The sequence below is a fragment of the Platalea leucorodia genome, assembly GCF_965183815.1.
Source record: "Platalea leucorodia genome assembly, chromosome: 8".
NCBI lineage: Eukaryota > Metazoa > Chordata > Aves > Pelecaniformes > Threskiornithidae > Platalea > Platalea leucorodia.
The window spans coordinates 13,270,696-13,296,877 of record NC_138830.1 but is presented as its reverse complement, the minus strand read 5'-3'; the positions used below and the strand labels follow the sequence as shown (position 1 = coordinate 13,296,877).

The 26,182-nt window shown below is 42.7% G+C and overlaps 1 protein-coding gene across 11 annotated transcripts in view; it reads right to left on the bottom strand.

Moving 5' to 3' along the window:
* Positions 1-3,150: 3,150 nt before the first annotated feature.
* Positions 3,151-26,182, bottom strand: part of LPP (LIM domain containing preferred translocation partner in lipoma) — a 351,697-nt gene continuing 328,665 nt past the window's right edge. For all 11 annotated transcript variants that reach the window (XM_082320729.1, XM_082320728.1, XM_082320732.1 and 8 more), the window contains 3 exons: positions 23,128-23,306; positions 19,819-19,939; positions 3,151-18,340 (listed from right to left, as the gene is read on the bottom strand). In XM_082320729.1, the coding sequence (XP_082176855.1) occupies positions 18,212-18,340; positions 19,819-19,939; positions 23,128-23,306 (429 nt within the window). In that variant the 3' untranslated portion in view covers positions 3,151-18,211. The remainder of the gene's footprint in view (positions 18,341-19,818; positions 19,940-23,127; positions 23,307-26,182) is intronic.

Below are 26,182 nucleotides of genomic sequence, written 5' to 3'. Positions count from 1 at the left end.
TTAATTAGTTGCTGAAATAGTGATGATTTAGCAGCGTCTTTATATTTATACTTTAAGACAGCAGATTCAGTCCAACATCAACAATATTGCAAGATAAAAAAGCAGCCCATTCTGCTATGCAATGACTTGGGCTTATTTATTTTTCCTTACCTTGTAGAAAACAGTGTCATGTGCATCTCCTGGTGACACCACACTGGAGCTGCAGTTAGCACTTTGAAAGCAGTAACTATGTCTCTGCTCCGCTTCAGGACTGACCTTGTGTATTTCAAATGGATTCAGTACCAATAAAACATTGTCCCCAGAAACTCTCAGCAGCACAAGAGGTCCCCACTTTGACTCACCATTACCAGGACTGCCTGGATCTGGTCCAGCAGACCAGAGGCAGAGAGCTCCCAGCCTTCCTCCCGAAAGCTCCTTGGGGAAGGGAGCTTCTCTGTGTCACCGGAGGAGTGGTATTTTGTCTTGCAAGACCCAGCCAGGTTGTGACGGATGACACTGACAGCAGCAGCAAGTCTCCTGACAGCCCAATCCAAACTCCTCTTCCCCCATTTCCCTGCTTGTTTTTGCAGCAGAGGTGGTGCGGTGTTATGCAGCCACTTGCCATTTTGTGGGGAATAGACAGTGGTGAAAGAGCCCACTCATTGTCCATTTATCTTCTCCAATTTCAGTTGTCTGAAAGGAAGAGATCTGGTCTATGCTGGTCTTTCAGAACCCCTTGACAGTTAATGGAGTGAGAGAGGCATCTCTGGAAACCAGTTCACCCTGCTAACGACTAAGAGACGTTGGAGGAATGGCCCTTTGGAGGTGTCCATCTATCAGAGAGAGAGCCCTGCAGCTCGCTTGCATTGGACTCTTCCAAACTATTAGAGATGGAAGACATGAACACCGTCCAGAACACCAATACTGCTTGCTAAGACCGGCACTGTGGACAGATTCCCCAGCTCTCCAAGTTTCTTCCCAGCTTTGAAACCCCCCTGAGGAAGCTTACAAAGCCCCCAAAATCTTCTCAAAATTGGCTAGAAAGCAGAAGTCATCCTTGCTCAGTAATAAAACTCCATTTGTGACACAGAGGAAGTCACACAGCAAGTTAGCCTAGATATCTTAAAGATAAACATACAAGACCCATCTTTGTTTAAAGACAGGTGGTTAAATCTACAGTAGCCACAGTTGGAGACAGCCGTCATGCCAGGAGAATGCAGCTGTACAACTGCTTCTTCATTTGACCAGGAACATCACCAACAGAGCAACCTGTTGGGCTGCCAAATAGTCTACACCACCTCCATCCCACCCTAAACCTCTGGTACGCCTAGCCTTGGCACCTGGGTTTTAGACACACTTCCCTTGCAGAGCTTTCGTTGTCTTCAAAGGATTCTTGTTGCCTTTAACTGCAAGAAAAGCAGTGCCAAACTATCGAATTAATAGCTCCCCCACCCTTGGCCCTCGCCTCTGGCCCCTGGCCTGCTAATGCATTTTGATTTGTGTGTGGACAACATATCCCTGGAACTTTTCCATCGTAACAAGTTTAGGAAAAAATACCTTGTGCTATAAAGGAAGTAATAATACCGAGTTTGGAAAACTATATAGCAGTTTGAATGGACTTGAAAGCCTACACCACCACACTCCCTTTACTGCCAAGACAAAGCCTGTCAGACTCCCATGTCCTGTAGGAACAAGCTGCAGGGTTCGTCCTTTCCTGAGGGAGAACACAGGCCCTTCCTAAAGTCCCCTGGGGAAGGGGAGGAGGAGCTGGGAGCGAAGCTGCTGCTTGTGCCTCCTTCCATGGCTAACAAAGCATCCCCTGACAATACCTAACCTACTAAAGAAGTCCTTCATGTTCACTGGAGGTGGGAAAGGAAGTACGAGATTTAATTTGCAGTCAAGAATATTTAGCCTGGACAGTAGGAAAGACTGTCCAAGGGTGAAGACAATACCACTATGGAATGGACTGACAAGGGATGTTGTGGGATCTCCATCTGTGGATGTCTTCAAGGGGACGCTAGATAAAATTTTGTTGGGAGTGACAAACAGGGAACGGGTTTAGCTGTATGCTGTGCCTCGGGATCTTTCTACAACTCCGTGAAAAACCATTTTAAGAAAACTGCTTTTGCTGATATGAATGGAGGACAGTATTCATCTCAGTTAACCCTTAAAGACACAAACCAAACCTGTCTCGGACGCTCACCTAAAGAAAAGATGACAGACCTTCTCCACTGACTACAGAGGACTAGAGGGTCACCTCGGACAATGAAGCTGTCTTCCAGGCTGCTAAAGTTTATCGAGATGAATCCCACCTTGAAGACTGCCTGTGCAGCTCTGCACAGGAGGAGGTTTCTGAGAGCAAAGGACTTTTATAAAAGAGAGTGTAGAAAAACAGAGGCTATAAGCAGGGTGCAGATATTTAGCAGGCAAAAAACAGTCATTGGAAAAGCTTACCGAGATACACTGGATTCCCCGTCACTTGAAGCGTTTCTGTCAGGGAAAGCGTTCGGTGAGGGCCTGGTGCTGTGCCAGGTTCTCTGACTGGAGAGGTGAAGGTCAGGCTGTGCAGTGATCAGTGGTATCTTTGAAGCAGATTGGACTGGACCGGGAACAATCCTGATTATTTACCGCAGTGACAGCCTAGAAACAATTTCCCAGAAGAGACAGGCTTTGCAAACCACACTGCTTTCTACTCTCCCCATAACAGCTTGAATAATGTTCCTCCATTCAGCTGCAAAGCAAGGTGCTTGGCTCTGCCATAACCCCATCACAACTCAAATCTGAGAATATTTGTGGACAACCTCCACATATAACCCACCTCTGCAGATTACCTCATGTTTTAGGAATGGAGTGCTCTCTACCTCAAAGGCTCACATTTTTAAGAACAGCGCAAAACTCATCAAGAGATGGCCAGTACAAGCAGGGGGTAGCCTCTCTTGTGACATATTTCTAGCATCCTTGCTTCACCCAACAGTGAAAGAGGCTCTTGAATTAAGCATGCTGAGGAGCCATACAGTGAAATTTTGAACCCAAAAGAGAGAGAGATGGAGGATATGAAGCATAATTGCAGGTGGAGGCTGGGAGAAAGTAAATACCATTCGACTTGAAAAAATAATTTCACACGCTAGCAAACAAAAATGAAATTTATAAGGAGTTTATTGGATTGGTAAAATGTAATAAAAAAGCATTTGTGATACTTCTTCTGCAAAGAAAAAAGGCATCTGGTGATTTTGCATATTTATTTTCCCTTACAAAACATTAGAAAAGCATAACTGATAAAAAGGATAACAACTGAAAGAGCAGAGCAAAGAGGAAAATACATCTCAATATAATTGGATAATGCGTAATAAAAATACAGAAAACACATGCTTAAAACAGCTTTCATTCTCTTACTGTAAAAAGTCATTTTACGTGTTGAATAAAAAATATATGCCGGTTGCTCTGAAAATTGCAGTTTAGAAGAGGTAACTAGCTGAGAACAAAATATATATATCTATATATATTTATAAATATAGAAAACATGTGTATATGCTGCATCTGTCCTCAGAACAAACTGGAAATGTTTTTCAATTCATGCACACAAGTAACCAGAGAAAAAACTTCATATGTTACCTAGTGGACCAATCCTGTAAGGTGCTGATCGCGTTTCCTGAGTGCCCTCAAAGCCCTAGGGAAGTAGTCAATGAAGGAGACAAGCGGCCTGACGGGTTCAGTGAGAAGGGCGCTACTCAGCAGCTCACAGGAGGCGCACTCAGCAACTCGCAGGATTTGGGAAAGCTCCAATGGCAGCAGGATTGGGCCCCTCACAGACTTGGGTAGTGCTTGTGCTCAGCAAGGGGTAAAACTCTGGTACCCCCAAGCTCTGACAGATAGGAAACCAGTCCTAAAAGCTCAAGTAATGTTACTTCCTTTAGAATCTGAGCGTGCAGCAGAAGGCATCCCTCATATAGGGAATGCCTCCTTGTGCCCCTTTCTTGCCCAGATACCTAGGCTAGTGATTCACATTTAAAAGGAAGATGCTTCCTATACCGCTGAGAGCCTCTGTCTGCTGGCACAGGACAAGGAGAAGTGTGGTCAGTCACACTCCCCTCGCAACTGCAACAAAGGCAACAACGCAAAACCTTCTCTATCTCAAGGGCTAAACCAACAGCTACCATAAAGCTGAAACACCACTTCAAACCTGGCCTAGTCATCCACTATGAATTACTGCACATCCAATAAACATCATCGCTGGTGAACGCCATAGCAGACAGGTCTACAGTTGGCAGGGCCAGGCCAAAGCATAGCAGCTGCATAGGACAAATACATTCCTGGAGGCACTCCCTCCTTGGAGTTTGGAAGAGCTAAGCCAATCTCGCAGCCCTTGGGGGGTTCACCATGGGGGATTTAGCCAAGAGGAATCCGTCTGGAATCACCCATGTGTGGTTCAGACCCCGTTGTATCAGCCCACAGGTAAAGCCAGTGTGAGCGATCAGGCTCTGAAACACAACGAACCTCTGCTGCTTGCTCTGAGCTGGAAAGTGCTGTTACCAAAACTGCAGAATTAGCACTCTTGGTCTCTCATTTGACTAACTGGAGAGAAGGCACTGGAGGCTGCCCTCCGGTCTCTCTGACAGTCCAAAACACAAGCTGTGGCATGGGAAATTATAGGACCCGTAAGGAAGCTGAAGTCTCACCAAGGCAGATCCTGTCTAGCAAGACCATGAGAAAGTCCAAGCATAATTTTGCTCTGCCCATACCTCTGCCAGTACTCAGTCCTCACTCTCCAGAGGGACAGCAGAGGAGATCACAGTGATGCAGTACTGAGCATCGAAACATCAAACCTTTCCCTGTGCTCCATTTCCAATAAACCTTGCGTTTCCTCTCTAACCACAGCAGGGAGAAGTTTCCTAAAACATGATTTTGGGGATTAAAAGTAAGAGCACATCAGCCTTTTTATTACAGTAGCACCAATCAAACATCCAGCCTTTGGTTCACCTTCAAATTTTCTCTTCTAACATTATAAAAAAAAATGAATAATGGAGAGCTTATAAGAGACAATATTAAGCAAATAAAATCTCCAGATATGAATGACTCTGGAGTTCTGATAAGACAGAGATGTTTGAGGAGATATACCCAAGTACCTCTGCTACTGAACAGTTGCCTACCAGACAATGAGGTGTGTTAAGCAAGACGACAAGCAGTGCTGATGGGGTAAAGCCATTCCTTTGCTTATCCCAATGGAGAACAGATGCTCAAAATTAACCTCTTGCTTCTGTTCTACATCATTCTCCTAGTTCCCATCCCTGCTTGGCGCTAGGACTATTTCTCTGCTGCCCATAAAGGAGCACCGCAGGTCTCTAAAAAGGCACATAGTGAAGAAAGTGGAATACACCTTTTGTAGAGGCAGCTCAGTTAACAGCCTACTCTTCACCTTGCTGGCTGTTCTGTTAGATGCTTGTCAGGTGCTCAGCTACTTTGGCATTCGGTGCATTAGAAATACTACTTTTTAGGTGGATAAAGCAAAGAACTAGATCAGGCTCAGGGGACAAGGCAGAAAATGCCCATTTGCCAAACCAAAATGGGTTTCCAACCCATACAGAGCTGTCAGTAAAGCACTGGCAGATGTAAAAAAAAGTGCCCCAGTTCTGTATTTTAAATGGGTACCATCTCAACATAGTTGAAACGCAAACCACAGCCTCCGGCTGTGCATTTCAGTGCAAACTGCTCTTATCTCATACAGCCCTGAATGAAACATTAGCACAAAGGCAGCCTAATTGGAACAGGATCTTCTCCTCCCTCCCTGCAAATCCTAATCATTGCACACAATCCCATAGCTAATGGGAGAGAGAAAACACCTGTTTCTGACAAAATACTTGCACTAGGAAGGCAGGATGAAGCCCTAGGCTGGACAGAGACTCACCACAGGGAGCAGCTCTGACTATGGAGAGGACAAGGTGGACCTTGCTTCGTTAGCAGGCCTTCCTTGCTCTCATGCTGCAGCAGTGTGGCAAGCTGGAGCTAGAGCAAACGTTTGCAGAGGAGGTGCTGGGCTCTGGCTCTAGTTTAGGGAACACTTCAGAGTGGCATTTTTCTCCTTGGCCACCACCAATGAAGACAATAAAAGCAATGAGAAACTACACTGAATGGCCATCTCCCTTTCATTTTGAAATCTGCATACTTTCCCAAATGAAGGCATTCCTCCCATCTAGAATTCATATTTGGAAAACCTCCCTATATCAGAACTGGAAAATATTCTGATTGCATTTTCTGGTCCTAAACTCTACGTGAGCTTTCCTAGACAGAGCTCCTAACTTTGTTTTAATTCAGTGCCCAAACCAAAATGGCTCCATACCATACAGGGACCAAAGCAAGACAAGGACACAACAAGCGAAGAGTAAAAATAATGACACCATGAAAAAGCACATGGTCATGACCATGAGAAATGCTGAATAAGCAAAGCTTCTATGGAAGAAAATTAACATGAGACGTAGGAACAGCCATTAAAAAAAATCAGAGCAATTATGCCCTTTATTTTTTGCCACATTTATTATTTTCACCTCTCTCTTCTCACAGATGAAATGGGCCAGGCCAGTTCTTTTTCCTATTCGAGTCAGCTTTGCTCTCTGGGCTGTCACGTTGCTGGCACAGACCTGCGGAGACAGGACTTCCCGCACTTCAGGGGAATGCTGAAGTGGGGCTATTTTTTAAACATCAAACTATTCCTGTTCACCATACGCTCTTCTTCCAAAAATAAAACAAGCATCCGAGTCTTTAAACAAGTGGACGGACCCTTTAAAGTTTAACAATGTTTTAAACCTAGGGTAGGAGGGATGGGAACAGGAATACATTTTCCTACTTATGGGAAATAATGAAGAGACCAACGTTTCTGGATATGAAATGCTGGGTAATAACAAATGAGAGGTCTGTTGCTGAGCCCGTTCTGCCAGCCAGCCCCTGTGAGAAAAAGACAGCGAGAAAGGGTTTTTTTGCACTGATGAACTTAAAAATGAAAGGAGGCGCAATACATGGAAAGGAAGAGGGTAGACAGGTACATGGCATGGAAATGACTTGCCTGGAGCAACCACACAAGTAGGCAGAAAAATGGCAAATATAACCTGTCTTCTTATTCCCTTAGCCCTGTTCCCAAAACTAGTTTGGGAAAGAACTGAGGGGAGGGGAGGAGGGAGCAGCAATTTGAACACGGCAGATGCTCCAGTTTAAGCCATATCTTCCCAAAGAGGAACCAAGGGTGGGGGCAGGGGAGATGGCTATTATTAATGTCCTTCCGTATATAGCAAAGCAGACATCCTGCATAATGGCAACACAATACATCAATAATAGCCCAAGAATAGCTTCCTACCGTTTTTTTTCCCCTGACAGTTAGAAACATAAAGAGAAAAATCAAGCTGCTGAGATAAATAGCCTAGTCTCCACCCCCACCTCAAATTGCCTTGGCATATTTTAAGAGATAAATGGTTCTATGAGAAATTTAAATAGCTTTCTCTTTTCATTTTTGGCAGCTGCAGGAACTGGGTCAGGTGTAGAAATTATTAATTTCGAAGCCTGAAAAACCCATGTTTGAAAGTAAGGTTTTTTTCCTTTAAAGCATCAACTTTCTTAGAAGTAGAGTTAGAAAAAAAATGAAAAAATAATTGAGTTTTTTTTTTTTAAACAGACATCAGACCAAAAATAATTAAATAACAGTGTAAGCTACAGAAAAGGGACAATTTGCATAACAGTTTAATGGACATTAAAGTATCTGTAGTGGACTGTTAATATTTTTTTTTGCATAGAGTATAGTATTTGCACAATGGCTTTCGTTCCTCTTGATCACACGTAGTACTGGGAGCATGCCTTGGAAAAAAGACTGGGGGACACCATTCTGTAGTTTTGCCCTAACTTTAGCGCACATTTCTGAAGAGACAAGAGATTACTGCCAGAGTGATCAGCACCAAACACTTTCACAAGGAGCCCATTTACTCATTGCCAGGTCTCTGGATTGACCCAGTGAACTGATCTGCTCGAGGCTGCGCTCGCTGCTGCTCAGAGCTGGTGAACCTGGTACTGAACCACATGTAAATCACTGCCTTCCCCCTTCCACTCAAGTTACTCTTCCTTTACACTGATACCAGGATTTGTTGCCCAGCTTCTCTGCGTGATGCCAAAAGCCATCTCCCTCCTCATGCCATATGTGGAAGGACCTCTTTGCAACCATAAAACCCTGAATCTTACAGAAAAGAAAGGTCAAATCCTGTAGAAACTGCTCTGAGCAAAGAAATGCTGATATATGAACTCCCTCACAGGATAGTACACTAGTTAAGACCTGTAAAAAGTTCAAATTTCCAGTCCTACAAAGACTCCAAGATCTTGAAAGATACTTAGTTCGGATGCAGCCCACTCTGCTGCACGGCTGGTAAAATCCCCCCTGTTCCCCGTGCTCTGCTCTGTGTCCCAAATCAGGCAGATACCTGAGAAGGAGGAGGACCCCTTTGTTTAGACTCGCTGCAGGGCTCACAGCTTGTGCTCTTCTTCCCTTAGTGACCGATCAAAAATTTAAAAGGTGACAAAGACACAGATGTAAATAGAACTGCAGTGCTTAGAAAGTCAGAGCACAGATAGGATCAGAAGACAGACTGTAATTACAGGCCCTGCTACTTATTACATAGGCCAGTTGTGCTACATGAGCCTTTGGTGGAAACTTCCTGTGTAATTAATAAAGGAGAAACAGAATACTTTTGCAATCACTTTTCTACCTTTCACTGTGGGGGTCCAATCCTGCCATCCTGGATTAGCTCTAATCATAGTCAATCTTTCTCTGCATAAACTGAAGGCATCTGTTCCATAAGACTGAAAAAAGAGAAAAAAAAGAGGAAAAAAAGAAAAAAAAAAGGGGAAAAAAACATCATTGCAAACCTACACCATGCAATCAAGGAGGAAAGGAAATCGATCCCGAAAACCCACACCCAGATCGTAATCTGACAATGTTTTCAAGACATCTGGCAAAAAGGAAGAAGAAAGAAGAATGCTAAGAAATATTTAAAATCTTACTTCTGTCAGGAATATGTGAGAGGGGAAAGGTGAGTTTGGAAGGGCTGCATTATTTGTAAGCCAAAACCTGAAAGCACCACCTTTTGCATAGGAGCATGAGATGCCCTTGGCCCAAGCCAGAGAGATCCTGAGAACAAGTACCAGGCGCTGATTCAACAGGGACTGGCATGACAAAGTCAAGGCTGTGTGTGAGCAGGACCAAAGAAGCTGTCCTGCACACCATGGTATGTACCATGGGATGTTGAAGGTAAGGTAAACGACAGAGTTAATAATACAGTAAAATAGCTGTGTGTTTGCAGCCCATAACTGATCCTCCTCATCTAAAGCTTCAATTGGATTTTTCAACAGTATGGGAAATAGGGCATCCCCAAGGGAAGATTTCTCCTAAAAGCACTTCTCTTACTGCTAAGACTCTTACCAAAGAGGGACATTCAAGGAAGGTGAAACTACCCTGTGAGATCTTAGATGCACTGAATGGCACTTTGCTTTGCTCTTGCACCCAGGATCTTGCCCTCTCCATTCTCAAATCCCCACTGGTGTGGAGCACCTTTGCAGAAAGATCTCAGCCAGGCCTGACCACTGGGCTAATCCCAACCTGCATCACGAAAAGCAGGCACAGAAAGAGGCTGAACGTGCCCAGCTGTCATAAGGAGGGGAGCAATCAAGGAGACACTCAGGAGTTAGGATGCTCAGCTGCACCTTTGCCTTGGTCACATCCACCTGCCTGCTGTACAGTTCCAGTAGAAACCATAAAAGCCTTCAGGACAAGCACTGGGCATACAAATGCGATCAAAATGGTCCTGAAACAGTGAAACAAAAGACACTTTGGACCAAAACTGGCACAGCCACAATCCCCACAATGCTTGCGTAAGACAGAAAGAAAGAATCCCTAGAACGTATTTATCAAAAACCATTTTATGCAGATTTTTCCTTCTGAATACTTAAAACATGGTGAATATTAAACTTCAGAGATTCTTAATACATTCCAAAGCCCCACGGACCTTTGAAACACTAGCTCATCAATATGCAACATCTAATCTTGTCAAAAAAAAAAAAAAAAAAAAAAAGAGGGGCAAAAGAAAAGCTATTCATCCTCTGCACATAGAGGTTACAGTGAGAATCCCAAGGAAAAAAAAAAAACCTTCCAGCATCTTATGCAATAGGTTAAATTTACTCTGGTTGGGAAAGTTTCACTTTCTGCAAGAGAAAGTGCCTGTACGTGCATTGCTGCTGGAAGCTTCTTCTGAAGTGTGAGGCTGAAACTGTGTAGCTGGATTACAGTAAGTAGTTTATTAAAAAAAAACAAGGCTTGTGGCTTTGCATCCTGTTCCAGTTCAATGTAGTCTCAGGATCCCCTCTCCAAAGGCCAACAGACAGTGCGCCACCTAAAAATCCATTCTAGTCCAAAATGCTGTGGTTGAAATGGCTTTGCTTGTTTATAAAGTTTAGTGTTTCGTATCGCTTGCATCTGACCTTCAGCAGAAAGAAAAGCTCAGTTAAATTGTGCAAATATGTACCACATGGGAGCAAGGGAAGGCAGCCAAAAATGCTGCATGAGCTTTTGCAGGGCTGCAGCCTTTTAGGAGCACCAGTGAGATGAACTGGATGAGAGGCCAAATTGATATAGGCTCCAGGCAGGAGCTTAAAACACCATGACATCCAAATTCACAAAGAAAATGAACTGCATTTCAAATGCAACCCCAAATTTCCTGCACATGAAAACACTGTTTCCTTTCATCTTTAGGAGATGCTTGTTCTGTAATCCGACATTTAAAAACGAACAAACAAACAGGAGTCAGCTGACAAAGGGTTCTTGCTGGTGAATGGAAGTAGGTCACTCTGAGTATTTTGCCTTTACAGTCTGGCTTAATATTAGCGTTGTACACAAAACAGTAACAAAACTGCACTGTAGACAGGGAAAGACTCTAATTTTGTCTTTTCTATGAAAATTAGCATTACCATTCTGCATTAATGTGCAATTCCTCCCCGGTACCCCATATCTGGTTAATTAAAAAAAAAAAAACCCACAAAGCAAACCACACAGTAAATTAAACAACGACAAAAAACCCTTACTGGTCAGCCTGCATTTAAAGACATCTAAGTATGAGTAATCAGGCAGAGAGGAATTTTCCTGAAGGAACATAAAAGAAAATGAAAGCTCTACATACAAGACCAAATAAAATCTTCTGTCTCTCATGAATGCAAATCCTGGCTGCCCTTTTACACAAACATATTAAAGTGATAAAACTGGAGGAAAAAAATAAAAGAGGAAAACCTAATAAATTCATTTCTGGAGAAAAAATATATTTAAAAACAAACAAACTATCCTTCAAACAAATTTCTTCATGATAAATCCCTGCAATCATGTGGTTCTAAATTACATGGTTAAATATGACTGAAAAAGTAAGGCACAATTTCATAATCATTTTAAAAGAAATAATTATAATAATTTTCTTTGATATCCATGTGGCAGGCCACTGATACTATGGATGCACAAAACTACTTGATTAAAGATCTGGAAAAGTTTTTCCAACTACTAGCTAAGAGTTACAATACCTCTGTGAAGTAAGTAACATAACATCTTCACTGCAAAGATGAGTGCATGTTGAGCAAATGGAAAAAGCGGGTAAGAGAGTTGCTTGCGGACAAAGGGAGGCAGAGGCAAAGAAGTAGAGACATCCCAAGTGTCATGTTCCCAGTGAAGGACTCTAACCCCAGAAACGTTAAGGTAATGCCACCACCTGGGGCTTCTGTTTCCTTCCTCATTTTCTAAAAGATCTAGGTATGATGAGAAATGTGGACAAACAGCAAAATAAAAAAAAAAATAAAAAAAAAAGTCTGAACTGAGTGCTCTTGATGCCAGTGATCAACCCCATTGCTTCCACATGTAACATGAAGCCAAAGAGACCAGGAACACATAGCCAGGAACAAAGCCCAGTGGGGTTTAAGTAGCAACGCTCAATATTGCAGCCTGTATTTCTACTTAGTTGTAGCCCCACAACCACCTTATGTGTGTGTGTGAGTGCGTATGCCAGAGCAGTCTGCAAGTGTTTGAGCTTTGTTTTTTTCAGATCACAGCAGAGAATTTCCAGGCTGAAATGACACCTGTTCCCCAATCTCTACCAGGAAACCTACCAAGGTTATGGTTTTTTCTTTAGATTTTTCGATGCTGGGTAAACGTTACAATTTCACAAGTTTAAAGTCTACTCTCTCTCTTGCTCCAAATGCCAGTCGGGCAATCGACTGTTGCAAATTCAAACTTGCAATGCTGAGGAAGCCAGGTAGTATTTCTAGAAATGTGTAAGAAGAAATGCCATTCCCAAGCCCAGAAGGGTACGTGGAGATGAAGCTCAATCAGTATCTCTTGATCTTCACAGCAGTTGCCATAACGCGCTTACATTCTTCAGTAATTTCAGGGGGAAAAAAAAACCAAAGAAGAAAATTGCAATTGCCACAGAAAAAGACCCTGGCATCCTCCATAGCCAGCCACCCCATGGCTTTAAGACAGGAAAGCAAAATGAACCCAACAGAAGTAACACTGTTATTTTAAGAAGAGTCACATTATTTGGATTGTTCTAACAAAGGAAACAGTGACTTCAAAGTTAGCAAAACTAGTTAAAAATAGGGAAAAAATATCTTGTGAAAAGTTTCAAAGCTTTTTTTATTTCACCAGGTCCAATATTGAACCATTTTCCAAGAACACATGTGCTTGTTTTTAAATAGAATTTTTATCCAAAGAAGTTTTCAAAATTGCCACAGAAACTTTAATTTACCAGCAGAAGAAACCCAAGAACTACAAAAAACTGAGAAAGACATGGGTTTTTGAGAAATGAAAATATTTGTTAACAATTCTGACGTTTGTTTAGATAAAAATTCAATATGGTTTTAATTATAACAGCAAGAAAATAAACTGTTGGGATAACATTGCAAAAAGATAATTTCTCATTAAAAAAATGGCCCTTCTGACATCACATAACTTAGTGTAAAAATTGTGACCAGCTCTACTGGAAACAGTGTTCTCACAGCTCTCTCTCAGTTTATACTTTACTAACTTCTAGATAGTACTAAGTAGTTCCTGCTATCCTTTGGCAACAAACCCTCAATTACCATCACTAGTGTTTTCTTGTGGGAATTTCACCACAGTGAGATTCTTCAGCACATCTCTCTCTGCTAGCCCTGACTTACAGTATCAAAGTCTATATACAGTGTAGTCAACCCAACTTGGTGAACAAATAGCAAATCAACATGATGAACCAACTGCAGGAACAGATATCAGATATCAATAGAAAAGAGTTATAAACTCAAATCCTTTCTGAGCCTTTCAGCTGAAGCACCAGGTGCCTAACATTTATCTAGGATGCTGAAGGAGGGCAAAGACACAGGATTTCTCTCAAGGACCTTCTCTTAGGTCTTGTTATCCCTCATCTGATGGACGTTCTCAAAATCAAAAGGAACCAGCATTTATCAAATCTAAGATAGGCTTGGCTGACCATGGCCAGGCAGCAGCTGTAACAGGTCCAAAGAGATTTCAGTATGACTTGTTGCATTTTCTCTTCAACAATCACCATTTCCCTAAAAGACACTTTTTTCTCATTCTTCTTAGGCACATTTTGCTGATAGGCAGAAAGTCAACTTAAGGCCTGTGTCTCATGAAAGTCTTGCTCCTGCCATCAGGATGAACGCTATTATGTAGAGTTCACTATGATAAACACTTTGGTACTCCCACACCTCTATGATTAAGTCATTACCGAAGTGTTTTGCAGCCATGATAAAAATCTAAGAATTAAAATATTAAAAAAAACAAAAAAACTAAACAAAATTAAAGGTCCGTTATCTGATAGGCTAAGGCAACGGTGTTGCTTTCTGTTTTCAAAAGCAATGTTCAGGCAATTATTAAAATAAGTGACAATAAAACCATCACATTCATAAAATACTAGTGTTAGCTTTGTGGATATGCTTAAGGATTGGGCTGTAACCAAGGCAATCCAATCTTCTGGAGAAAGTTTAAGTACACAGTTTTAAAGCCATGGTTCAAAGGTACAGTAAATCTGGCTGTAGGGCTACTTGTGACATATGGAAAGTGCCACAGCCATCCGACACAAAGTACTGATCTAGTAATAACTCATCCTCCTGTTGTCCAAATGTTACGTTGGATCAGCCACTGGGTGCCCTCCTGCATTTGGCATAAGGGTGACACAGGAGCCGTTTCATGTGTTCTGGGTAATTTGACAGAAATTTGACTGTGCCCACATCCTACCCAGACCAAATCTGTATGACTGGGTGACACAGAATCAGTCTAGTATTCATGACTGTAGACCCATGGCTTACGTCACACCATGCAATGGCTTTAAGCCTGTGCTTAAACAAACTCCATGGGCTTAAATATTTTGCTAAATTAAAACCTGATCCTGGACCCTCCTGGGCCCCATCTGGCCACACAAATCATGGGATCAGGCCCTACTTGCCAATAAATGCTAGAAAAAGCCAAAACAGCACAAGCAAAAACTCTGCAGACTTGAACAGAAATGTCTTTGTGATCTTCCAGCTCTTTCTGAAAGGAACAGTTTGGACATAACCACAGCCACAGATGACGTGAATTTTTATCATGGCTAAGAAGTGCACCTTAAGAAAAGCAAGGTCTCTTTGGCAAAAAGACTCCTTTGGAACAGATAAAACAGGATATGTTATAAATATGTGACAAATATTGTGATGAAGCAATATCCCAGTGATTCTTAATTGCAGTGCAATTGAGATAAGTCCACCAGCATTTCCTAATTAAGTCCTGAAGCATGAGAGGGGAGATTTCCATACACATGCAGGTGATGAGAGCCTCTGTGATGTATATACATTTATGCAATACCTTCTAAATATATTTATAGCAATTTTAGAAGCCAAACCCACACGCATTACAGAAAATAGAGTGTTTTGGACGTTCACTCCTTCCAACAGGCAGATGGCTTTGGTGTTTCAGAGGTGAAAACAAAAGCATGATAGTACCTTTGCCCAGATGCGTCAGGTCTAGAAATTAGCCACAGTACCTCAAATATCAACACTGCTCAATCTTTGTCAAACATCTTCCATCCATGGAGTATTTAATGCTTGAAAAGTTTGGCTCTCGCCTCCCTGCATGCCAGCCCAACTCACCACAGCACCCTAATAGCACAGAGGATTCAGATCTAGATCTCCTGGCTGGCCCTTAGCTTTGAAATGGGCTGGAATCCCAAACCTACATACCAGCAAACTTTTCTGGAAAGAGAAGACAGAACTCCAAAAATCAGTAGTTTGGGCCAATCTGTGATTCGTTTAATTCCCATAATGTCCCTGGGAAGTTGGAAAGAAGCCCTCTCATGCAGAGGGCAGAAGATGAGAAGCCATGTGACCTTCTCCAAGTCCAACCTATGGCAGGGCCATAAAAGGCCCAAAGGCTCTGGACTTCAGTCCTCCTTAGTCTAGGCCACATTCTGCAGGAAAGCACAATAGCTTGCTTCCATCAGTTACCCCAGCGTTACTCAGAAGAGTCTCATCAGCCACTTGATTTAACACTAACAAGAATAAGGAAGATCAGAGCTATGTTTGCTGCCTGATGAACAGCTTATTCTGCACCCAAGTGCATCACATCCTCCCTTGTGCTTGCAGAGATGTAAAATCCTCCACAGGGATAAAATGGTGTCAGCAATCCCAGCTCTGACCTCCGGTGTTTTTGTAGGGTTAGTTCAAACTGGATTTGCTCAATAGTTGTGAGTTTTTTTTGACTAGTGGTGGTGCAGACTGCATGTAAAGAAGCGAGCTCAGAAGGACCTTACGTGCCATGGTTCAGGGAGCAGGAGCCCAGATGGAACCTGGCAGGAGTCACGGTGCAAAAAAATCTGTTTACGTCTGAGGCAGTAAAATTCTTGAAGGCCAAGGTAGAAATCTAGTATAAAAAGGCAAACTGCTTCAGCACAGCCACTATGGTGGAGAACGATTTCTTTTGCTTAATGATACCACCCTTCTACAAAGAAGGATTCATTCTGAGCTGTGAATTTTGGGAATCTTCCCTGACACCAGTGGAGTTTGCCAACATATAAACCATGTAAGGAATAGAGGTTTCAGACTGGCATTTCTGTATTTAAATTTACTGTATACAGCTAAAGCTATTAAATTTCACAGTGCTCTTCCATAAAGGTTAGTGCTAAACTGAAAGGAAATGCACCATTTGCAGGAGCTGCAGTGAGTATCTCAATTTTTCGTCTTTGTTTCCTATCAGTCTAGCTCATCTAACTTTTCTTTTTAGCATTAGTGGGTATAATTATATCAGGCTTCTGTTATAGAGAATAAAGATGAAAGCACCACATTCTTATTGTTTTTCAGAGGGTGCATGAAAAAAATTCTTATAATTTACTCTTGAAAAGTACCAGTTTGTCACTTACATGGTCAATCAGCCTGCGACTGTTTCAGTTCTGCTTCTTAATTTGTTAAGTGCAAAGAAAGGTATTTTCTTTGATTACATCTGCAAATAAGATATTAATGTCAATTCAGTGATATGAAAATTACTCCCTCACTATGTAATTTGCACCTTAGTTATTATGGGTTTCATGAACAAGAATATTATAGCTGCTCAGAATGCTGTGGATTTCTATTTTTTTATTTTTTTTTAATTAACCAAACTGAAAAAAAAAAAAAACAACACCAACATGAGAAAAAAAGATTATCTGTGCCCAGCTTTTATTTACCTTGGCACATGTATTAGTTCTAGACAGAAGATGAAAATGCTGCTGCTGGCCCAGCACTCTTCTGCAATGACATTTCACCAAAGAGAAGTTATAAGTGGCTGGGATGAAAATGAAAGAGGAAAAAAAATGCTTACTTTTTGGAACGGCATAGAGAAGGGTTTAATACCTTCTTTACCTTTCTTAAGATAAAAACTGAACAAAAGCATGTATTTAGGAGGATCCTTTTTGCTGTTGTTGAAATAAGATCCTTAAGTTTTTTAATGAGAACTCCTGATCCTGCGTGTTAACACCAGAGAAAAGTATATCCCAAGACTTGATTCAATCTCTGTTACAGTTGAAGGAAAATCCTCCCATTGCAATAAACAGGAGATGAACAAGACTCTATTGCTTGAATGTCTACCCAGAAAACAAAACTGCCAGTAGTCCCACTAGATTGGGGTGCGTGAGAGTGGCATAAGATTTTTTGAGCATCGCTTTGCACAGCAGTTCTATGTAGTTGTCTTTTTTTTTTTTTTTTTTTCTTTTAAACCACTGGGATTTTAAAAATGTGTTTCCAGCCCCACATCCTTAAAACACCTTCTCAACGGGCATGATTGGCTTTTACCTCTGGTAAATCAAAAGCACATTGTGTGTGTGTGTGTGTGTGTGTAGTGTGTGTGTGTGTAGTGTATAGTGTGTGCAAGCTCACATCTTTCTGTGATTGCTCAAACATTGTGCATTAGAAGCATCACTACTGAATAAATTTATGCAATAGCAAAATATAATTTCATAAGAAAAAGAAAAAACCCTATCGAACTGGAAGGGAATGGAGACAAGTAAGGGCCTAAGAAAAACGATATAGATAACAAATCTGTGTCCCAAGGATACAAGGTCACACCTAGACTCTTAGATGCAGTACAGTTGAAGTTGCATTGTTTGTGTTGTGATGAGAGGAGTGCTGGGTCTGCTCTCAACACCTTCTAGGGCAGTAGAGCTACTTCTGCTGGTGATCCAGATCCTATTAAAGTCAAAGGGAAGCTCCCCAGGACTTCAATGAGAGCTGGTCAGGTTCTCAAAATATCTTGGGAGAAACAACTAGCTCAGCCATCTTTCACCTTCTACCTTCATGTACTTCTTAAGAGACAGGAATCAAACACAGAAACATAGTAAGGACCATGTTCAGACCTCCTTCTAGAGGCAGATAACTTAGGTGCTGTGACCACTTATCTCCATCAGCTGCAGACACAGCAGGTGGTCTGACTCACTTGCCACCCTCCTGAAAAGTCATGTCTAAATCAGGTGCCTGTCATGGGCAGTCTGAACATGGCCTCTCAAACAGCCCTCTTGTTCCAAGGCCTCCCAGTTTTACTTTTTCTTTCTTTTAAAAAAAAAAAAAAAAAACAAACCAAAAAAAACCACAACAGAGATTCAGACCCTAGGCTGGAAAGAAATCATGCAAAGCTTGTGCAATATCCCCCAATGGGCATCCTGGGGAGGGTCACAGTTGATACTCAGAGATCAGTGCTGGCCTTGGCAGTCAGAGCCTGGATCCGAGCAGAGTTGCAGGTCTTGCAAAGGATGTGCCCGTCCAGAGGATAACAGCCCTGATTGTCCCCTTCAGACAGGAGGCCACCACAGTCCTAGGAAATAAGCAGACAGAAAGAGCAAAGTAAATAAGAAAGAAGAACAAGATTAACCAAAGAATCTATTAGTCAAAGAAATTCTCTCCTCACTCTCCACCTTGTAACAGGATCCAGCCTGAGTCAGCGTAAAGCACGAAGCTGAGGTACGTGATGTCTTTCATGATTAGGCCATTTCCTGATAAGAGACAATGCTGCAGAGAAGATGGGTTCCCAAGCTCTCTGCTGAATTTAATCCAATTGAAAATAAAAGGAGATTATTCCCTTCACATTTCTGAGGAAGGAAAGGTCTTTAGCATTGGAGAAAACATCAAACTAAGCACCTATTTATTAATGCAAAAAAGGATAAAAAAAGAAGCATCACTGGGAAGGAAGTTTGGTACCAATATCTGACTACAGGTAATCTCCTTTGGAAGAGTTAATGCCACAAAGCTATAGCATCCATTCCAGGGGCGACAGCTAAGCAAACTCCCTGCCTGTCTCCCCTTACCAGAACTGTCACCTGTGTTTGTATTGCAGTTGGCCCAAAAGAGCCAAGTGCGTGTCTATGCGGCTCTGCACTGCATCTGCTTCTGACATTCACGTGCGTGAAGCCTCGGTATCTCAGCAGCCAGCACGGGGACATGCTGTACGATGAATTGGCTCTGCAAAATTTAGTGTAGGAATGCCCCAGCATCATTAAAAAACTGGGCCTAACTAATGGGCTGATATGTACCCTGGAAGCCAAGGTCAGATTGAGAAGCGAACCAGATGCCTCACGTCTCAGCCTAGACCTTTAAGCCTTAGTCCATCCTTCTTTCCGGTTAAAGTTATTAAAACCTGCAACTGTGATAAGAAATACATTTGGTCTCATTTTCTTACCCTGCCATCTGGCTGATGTATTATCCAACAAGTAACACTTGCATTGAAGAATTCTTGAAGGTTCCCTAACACAGCTGTTCCCACATGTTAATTGCTTTAAGGTGATTTTTCTTCTCTGTCTTCAGATTTTTACCATCAAAATTATATGAAGTGCGTAATGAAACTGAACAGGAAAGTAGCACAAAAAGCATTACACAAAACAAGAATGATCATGTTTATGTGTCCATTAAAATTCTTCAACCCAGAGCCATATGTTGAGTTTCCTGTACAATCTTGCTCAAATTCTAACATGCATTAGCTTTCATTTTAAGAACATAAACATGAGCAACGTTTGTGTCCAAGCTATAATTTATGATGTTCTCAAATATTAAGCTCTAATTACCTGAGTCACATTCTCTTGCTCTCCTAATGAACCTGTTATAAACAAGGGACCTGATTTTCTTCTCATTTGCGCTGATATAAATGAGGAAAAATTCCTTGCATGCTGAAGTCAATGAAGTAATTTGATTGTAGAGCCAGTGTTACAACAGGGTATGCCTGTCGTGTGTATAACACGAGGCGGTGATGAAATTAAGCCAACCTTTGCTTTCTGTCCTTCACGTGATTAGAATACTAACCTCGCACCGGTAGCACTGGACATGGAAGTCACGATCCAAGGCAACAATGCGTACAGTCTCCTCTTGTCCTGGGGCCGGCATGATGGGCTCCTTACACACTGAACATCTCGGTGCAAATTTCCTGAAGAAAGAAGAGACGAGTCCCAGTCATCCTCAAACTCAGAGTGAAAGTTTTTGTTAACTGCACCAGCGAGCCAGAAATACGGACATTTGTACAAACACACACACACGCATATGTCACGGTTTGCAGCTTTGCACAGCTGCTTCCTTGGAAAGAAGACAGGAAGGAGCACTTTAGTCTTGCAATGCAATTCCAGGCTTGCAGGATATTAAAGAGCATTTTGCAGACTATTAGGAGAGGACTTCAAGAATATCTAACAGGCAGCAAAGCATATTCTGCTTGCCCTCATTAACAACTAAAGTGGCTGTTGAATGACCCACGATGGTGACACCTATGCACTGCCGCAACCATCAGGCTCAACCCCCAGCCTAACTCTAAGAAAGTCCATGCAATTCCTAAGGTTAGAAAGATGACCAGGATCTGCTTCAAGAGCATCTCTTGAAAAAAATATCAAAATATTAAAAACTGGAGCTTGGAACAAATAGGTAAAAAGTCTTACTAGAGATGGTAAAAAGATTTGCCTTACGCTACGCTAATCTGTTGAGGTTTATCCCATCCATTTTTAACTTCTGAGCCATCTTACCCACGTATGCACACTCCTGGCTGTGCTCACTCTCAAACGAGAAGCATCAGGGAAATTTTGAGTAGCTGCATTTTCTAGCTAAAACCAGCTTTCAGTTACTCATTAGTGGGTTGCCCAGGCTTAAAAGGGAACAGGTCTGGGTGCAGACACCCCAACACTTTTCCACAGTCAGCCTGAGTCAGAGCTGTATGGTGACAATCACTCAACCGTGTGAAGGGACTGGCTTGAATCAGCTGGCTTAGCCAGCTCATGGATCAAGAAGAGCACAGACCTTTCTTTTTCCCCTTATATTGCCTACTGTATGCCCTTCTGGCTAATTCCCATATGTTCTATATTAGCTCTGGTTTTGCTCCCCCCAGTTGCCCATGGGAAGCAGCCATCTCTGCTTCCAGGCAGGTGGAGATGCTTGAGAACATTTAGCCTGTGGTGAATCATTATTTGCTTTTTAGGTTCAAAACCTATGGGTACCAATTCCCTGGCTGCAAATTCTGCTCACAAAAAAAGAAACTTGTACCTACAGAATCTGCTGCCATGTAATGAGAGCTGGGGTCACAGGCTATGGAGTGACAGAGGGCAATGCTTATGGCAAACATCAGAACGCGAGGAGATCAAAGGCCCTTCTCTTCTGAAATGCCTAGGAAAGATTGACTCTGCCACCCAGCCTGTCACATGAACCACCTCAGAATTAACTAGCTTAGAAAAGGAAAAAAAAAAAAAAAAAAAAAAAAAATCTATCTGTACTAGGAATAAAGAAAAATATTAATTTCACTGGCAGCAGATGAAAGATGTCTGTGTAGCTGAAATCTAACGAAAAAATGAATTAAACAGTGGCTATAGTGAGCGCTCTGAAAAATAACTTAAATGGATCATGATATGACCGGAGCTGTAATCGCAGTTAATTATATGCTGCTTCATGCAGGCGCTTCCTTGTGCCATTTAGCTCAAATGCGGTGCTTAAAAATACTTCAACATTTCTCTGTCCAGGCCACTGGATTCATTATGAGCCAGATATTAACTCCCAGGACCCAGAGATGACTCCTGCAGATTTCAGGGGACGTGGATGTGCTACTGTGGGGCCCAAGCTCAGGGGGTAGCTAAGCGACAGTGTGAGCATCAGGTACAGTTTTGTTATCAAGAGGATGTACAAGATGTAGAGCACTCGACCTCCAGACCAGGAGGACATGTCATCCCTGATCAATTAAAACTGGGCTGGCTGAAGTGCTGCTAAATGTGTGGTTGGCCAAAGACATTCTGAGTGTCACATAACAGTTATGCTCCTGAGAGGAGCAGGAAGTTGGACTTGGTGATCCTGATGGCTCCCTTTGAACTCAAGATATTCTACGACTAGATCTCATGCTATTCTTGCCATCTTCCCCTCAATCTTTCACTCAATGATTTTGTGTCCTTTCCTTGGATTGACAGCCTCCCACTTCCCACTCTCAGAACCCTGAGGTCCACATCCAGTCACTGCCAAAAGACTTCAACATGGGACATCAGCTCTTGCTCCCAACCTTCCTCCTGAAGGCTTGTGAGCCCTTAGCCTGCAGGGCTTGGGGAAGGAGCAGTCTCCAAATCATACATGGGTGTGAGGGAAACCCTTCAGGAGCCTGAGCACTGCATAAACTTTCTGTTGGACTTGTGCTTAGGACCAAATTTTACCTTACACACAACTGCTGGCACAGAAAAGCAAGGCAACACAGCAGCTGCCAATTAACTCAGCCTATCTGAGCTACAGGGAACACTCTCACATTGGATTTTAACATGCTAGTTGATCATGGCTGCTTCCCTTTCTGTCAAGTCAACCTGCTTCTTTGAGCTTTCAGGCCCACACACTGGTGTCACGAGGCTCCCTCTACCCCCTTAGAAATGAAGAAATAAATGGTGGAGATGTAAACTCACATTTGTCAGTATTGATTTCCTCTTTTAATTGAGGGGTGTAATGTGTCTGTCTCTTCCATACAGGGAAAACATTTGTGCTCTGATTATATCTACCTGTCTTCCCTAGATTAGTTGTGATGATGGGGGTGGTAGCGTGGCAGTGACAGAAACTACTTGCAACTATACCTTTCAACTTACTTTAAATAGCAGTTTCACTATAAATTATTACCAGGGCTATAAAAAGCTAATTAGCAACTAGAAACGAGATGAGCTTCTGTGAGCATCCTGTGGCCACCCAGATCCCTCTAGCCAGTAAGCAAACACTGCAGAGCGCAACAGTACAGGACCTCTCTTAATTGCTTGGTGGAAGAACGGGGGAGACACTGATGTGGAAGCGCAGGTACAGGCAGTGAGGAGAAACGTGCACATGCTGAGTGCAGGGAAGGCGGGGGGAATGCAGAGCATTTAAAATGGAGGAACACAGAGGTTATCCATAAATTCAGATCTAAGCACAACCGAGATGAAGCAGCGCTGGCCCCTAGCCAATTTATCTTGTATGCCATGGTATGCCTCCTTGGAGCAGAGCTCTGCCTACTATTTAAGAGCCTTGGGAGGAAGTCAGCAGAGGGTTCAGATCTTTTTGGACACTCAGAATAAAAAAGAATTATTTTTAGGGACAAAAGAGAAACATAATAAGCAAAGCCACTGAGAGTAGCTTGGGCCATACTTATGGAAATCCTCGATGCAGTGGATGTTCCCACCGGCATCCACAGTAAAGGGGATCCCATCCAGGCTGCGATGGCACATCACGCACGTGAAGCAGTGGGGATGATAGGCCTTCCCAGTGGCTCGGAGGATCCTTTCCATGATGGGCTTTGCGCAGACGCTGCATTGCTCCAGCGTGTTCTGCAAACAAAACATACGCAACAGATGTGAGCACCATCTCAGCAGGACATTTATAAAGGTCAGTTGGGTTGGAGGCTGCTGCTTGTCTACTTAGAAGCGTTAGGTACTTTCTTTTCATCTCTTCTAGATAAGCACAGTACAGTCAACAAAGAATATGATAACAGCACAGGGCCTGGGTTAAGTCTTTAGCATAGTGTGAGAACACAAACCAGACTCTTCTCTCAGCAGCTCTGATAAATGATCAGAGATGGTCCATCAGGTGGGTGTATCTGAGACATTGCAGGTTCTGTAGCCAAGAGCACACGAAGGACTTATGCAGCCTGCACTCCTGTTTTTTTGCCTCCAGACTGCCCAGTCTGAATGACCTTTTGCAGCTGAGTTGATTAGAGACAACCTCCACAATGTGCAGTGAAAGCTGCAGCTCAAACTCCTGGGGCTACACAGAGACCCCCTAACTGCTCTGCCAATACGGCTCCCATAAAGGATTTTTATCTGCCTTGTAAGAAAATCTTGATCTTCCTCTCCCACCACAGAGACTACTGTTGAGTCTGGGGAGAGAACAAAGCAGTGCCTGCAATGAAAGCATTGCAAGGACAGGAGTTCAGGATGACTTAAACCCTTCGTTTATCTCTGGCTCATGATGTTTGAGCTAATGACTGTGAAATGCCAGGTCTAAGGCCATGATCCTTGCTGCACAGGTTTTACATACTGGCCTGCTCCTGAAGTGCTGGAGCCAAAAAAACCTCCACCTTTCAAGTGGGGTCCACTGAACGATTCATCCCATTTCAACCCTCACTGACTCTTGCAGTGAAGTTATAGAAACACCAAGGTAATTCTGCTTCAGATGGTTTTCCGTGAGCCACACCAGCCCTTCTGTGCAACTTACCCTTTCAAACCAAGCAGCTTAAAGACACATGCCACGAATGGAGGGTGCAACCCACATAGATGCAAACAATAAATCTGTGGCAATGATTTGGGTCATTTCACTGGACTTTAGGAAAGCAAACTTCACCGACTACTCTTGCTTGATGCATCCGGAGTCATCAAATAATGTTATCAACCAGTGTTTGAATCTTGGATGAGGCAGAAAGTCTATAATTACAATATTGATTATGATTAAGATAAACAAAAATAAGGAAGGGGGGGAAAAGGAAAGGGAAAAATCTAATGGGACAGAAATATAAAAAGCTGCTGGAAGGCAGATAATGTTGACAAACACAGGAAGGCTAAAGTTCTGCTTCCTCATGCAACAAAGTTCCCAGGGAAAGTAGTGCTTTGACTGACCGCATTGTTATTGCTTATTTGAGCCAATATTCTCAGGGGCAAGATCCAGCCCTTACATGTGCAGCCAAAATGTATTGTCAGGAGATGAATCACCCAGGAGCTCAGAGAGGTTACTTCTACACTCACGTACTTGCTATTGAACATTATCTCTGGGCTGCAAATCATTGGTAAGACACAAACATAGAAATACACAGGTTCATACCAGAAGATCAAAAGGATTGTTTTTGGAAAGATCGATACGAAAAGGCCTGAATTTTAACCCATATGAGAACTGCCTCACACGTTTGTAAAGAGAGCATAGCCAGCCTAGCATTGGTTTCAGACTGGATTTTGCTTTATGCCTTGTAATAATGGGCAGGAAAGAATTATTGCTGGCCTTTCTGTCTGGTTGCTGTCACAATCATCATCATTATAACAGTAGCTGGTATGCCAGAAAAAGCAAGGTCAATAATTTTCTCCTTGCAGAAATAACCTGGCAAATTTACCATTTTGCTTTGCATAAGCAGATCACATCATCTTGGTCCGTATCCATTCTGTTCTCTGTACTGCCAAGGAAGGACTGCAGCATACCTGCAGATACCAATGGAAGATATTGCCACTCGTAAGGCATTTTCTATGACAACTTCTGTATATGTGCAGGAACGGAGCGTTTGCCTCACCAAGTCACTGCTTGCTTCGTTTCCAACAGTTGCCAACAACAGAGGCCAAGGTATGAGAACAGGGCAAGCAAAACACAGCAATTCTTTAGGATATGCTCCCAGCCTCCAGCAATTTCTGGCTTAGGAACTTCCTGAGCCAGAGCTCGTCTTCTCCATACTTCACCTCAAGCAGATGTTTCTCCCATGAACTTTCCTGGTCACTTTTTGAATTCTGATAAACATTGAGCACTCACAACATGGCCAAGAGTTTCATAGCTTACCTACGCATTGGGGACTGACCTGCTAAGCAGCTCCCCTGGTCTGCTACCAAAGCCTACCTAAGAGTGCTCCAGACAGCAACACTGAGCACAGCCTACCTGGTACTGTGAACAGCGCAGAAACCTGCAGCTGCAATCCACCATGCAAAGGGATTTAACACCGAACAGCATGTCCTGGAAATGCTCTCACTACAGATCTAATACAACTCCTACTCATACGTTTCAGTCACACAGAGTTTAAGACCGCAAGGAATCATTACAATCATATTGTCTGACACCTCACGTTAACACTGACTTTGGTGAGAGTTTTGCAGTGACCAGGGCAGCAGGCAATCCCGCTTCTGGATTATGCCTTCAGAAAACACGTCTTCTGCTCCCAAATCTCAGCTCAGTCACACTGTTTGACGTTCTCGCAGCTAAGACAGACAAGCGTTTTAAATTAACCAGCTCCTGATTAAACATTCTATACAATCTGAAAATCAGACCCGAGAAATTTCTTCTTTTCATCCTTCCAAGTCTGTACCAGTGAGGAAAAACAAAGTCATTAATTGCAGACTCTAGCTCACTCCCTGTCTGGGAGTATATTTGCTTAAGCCTCTTTCCTCGCTAGAACCCTGGCTCAGACCCTTCTCTTCAAGGTGTTACCAGAAAATGCCAAAGGGAAAGCTTCCTTGAT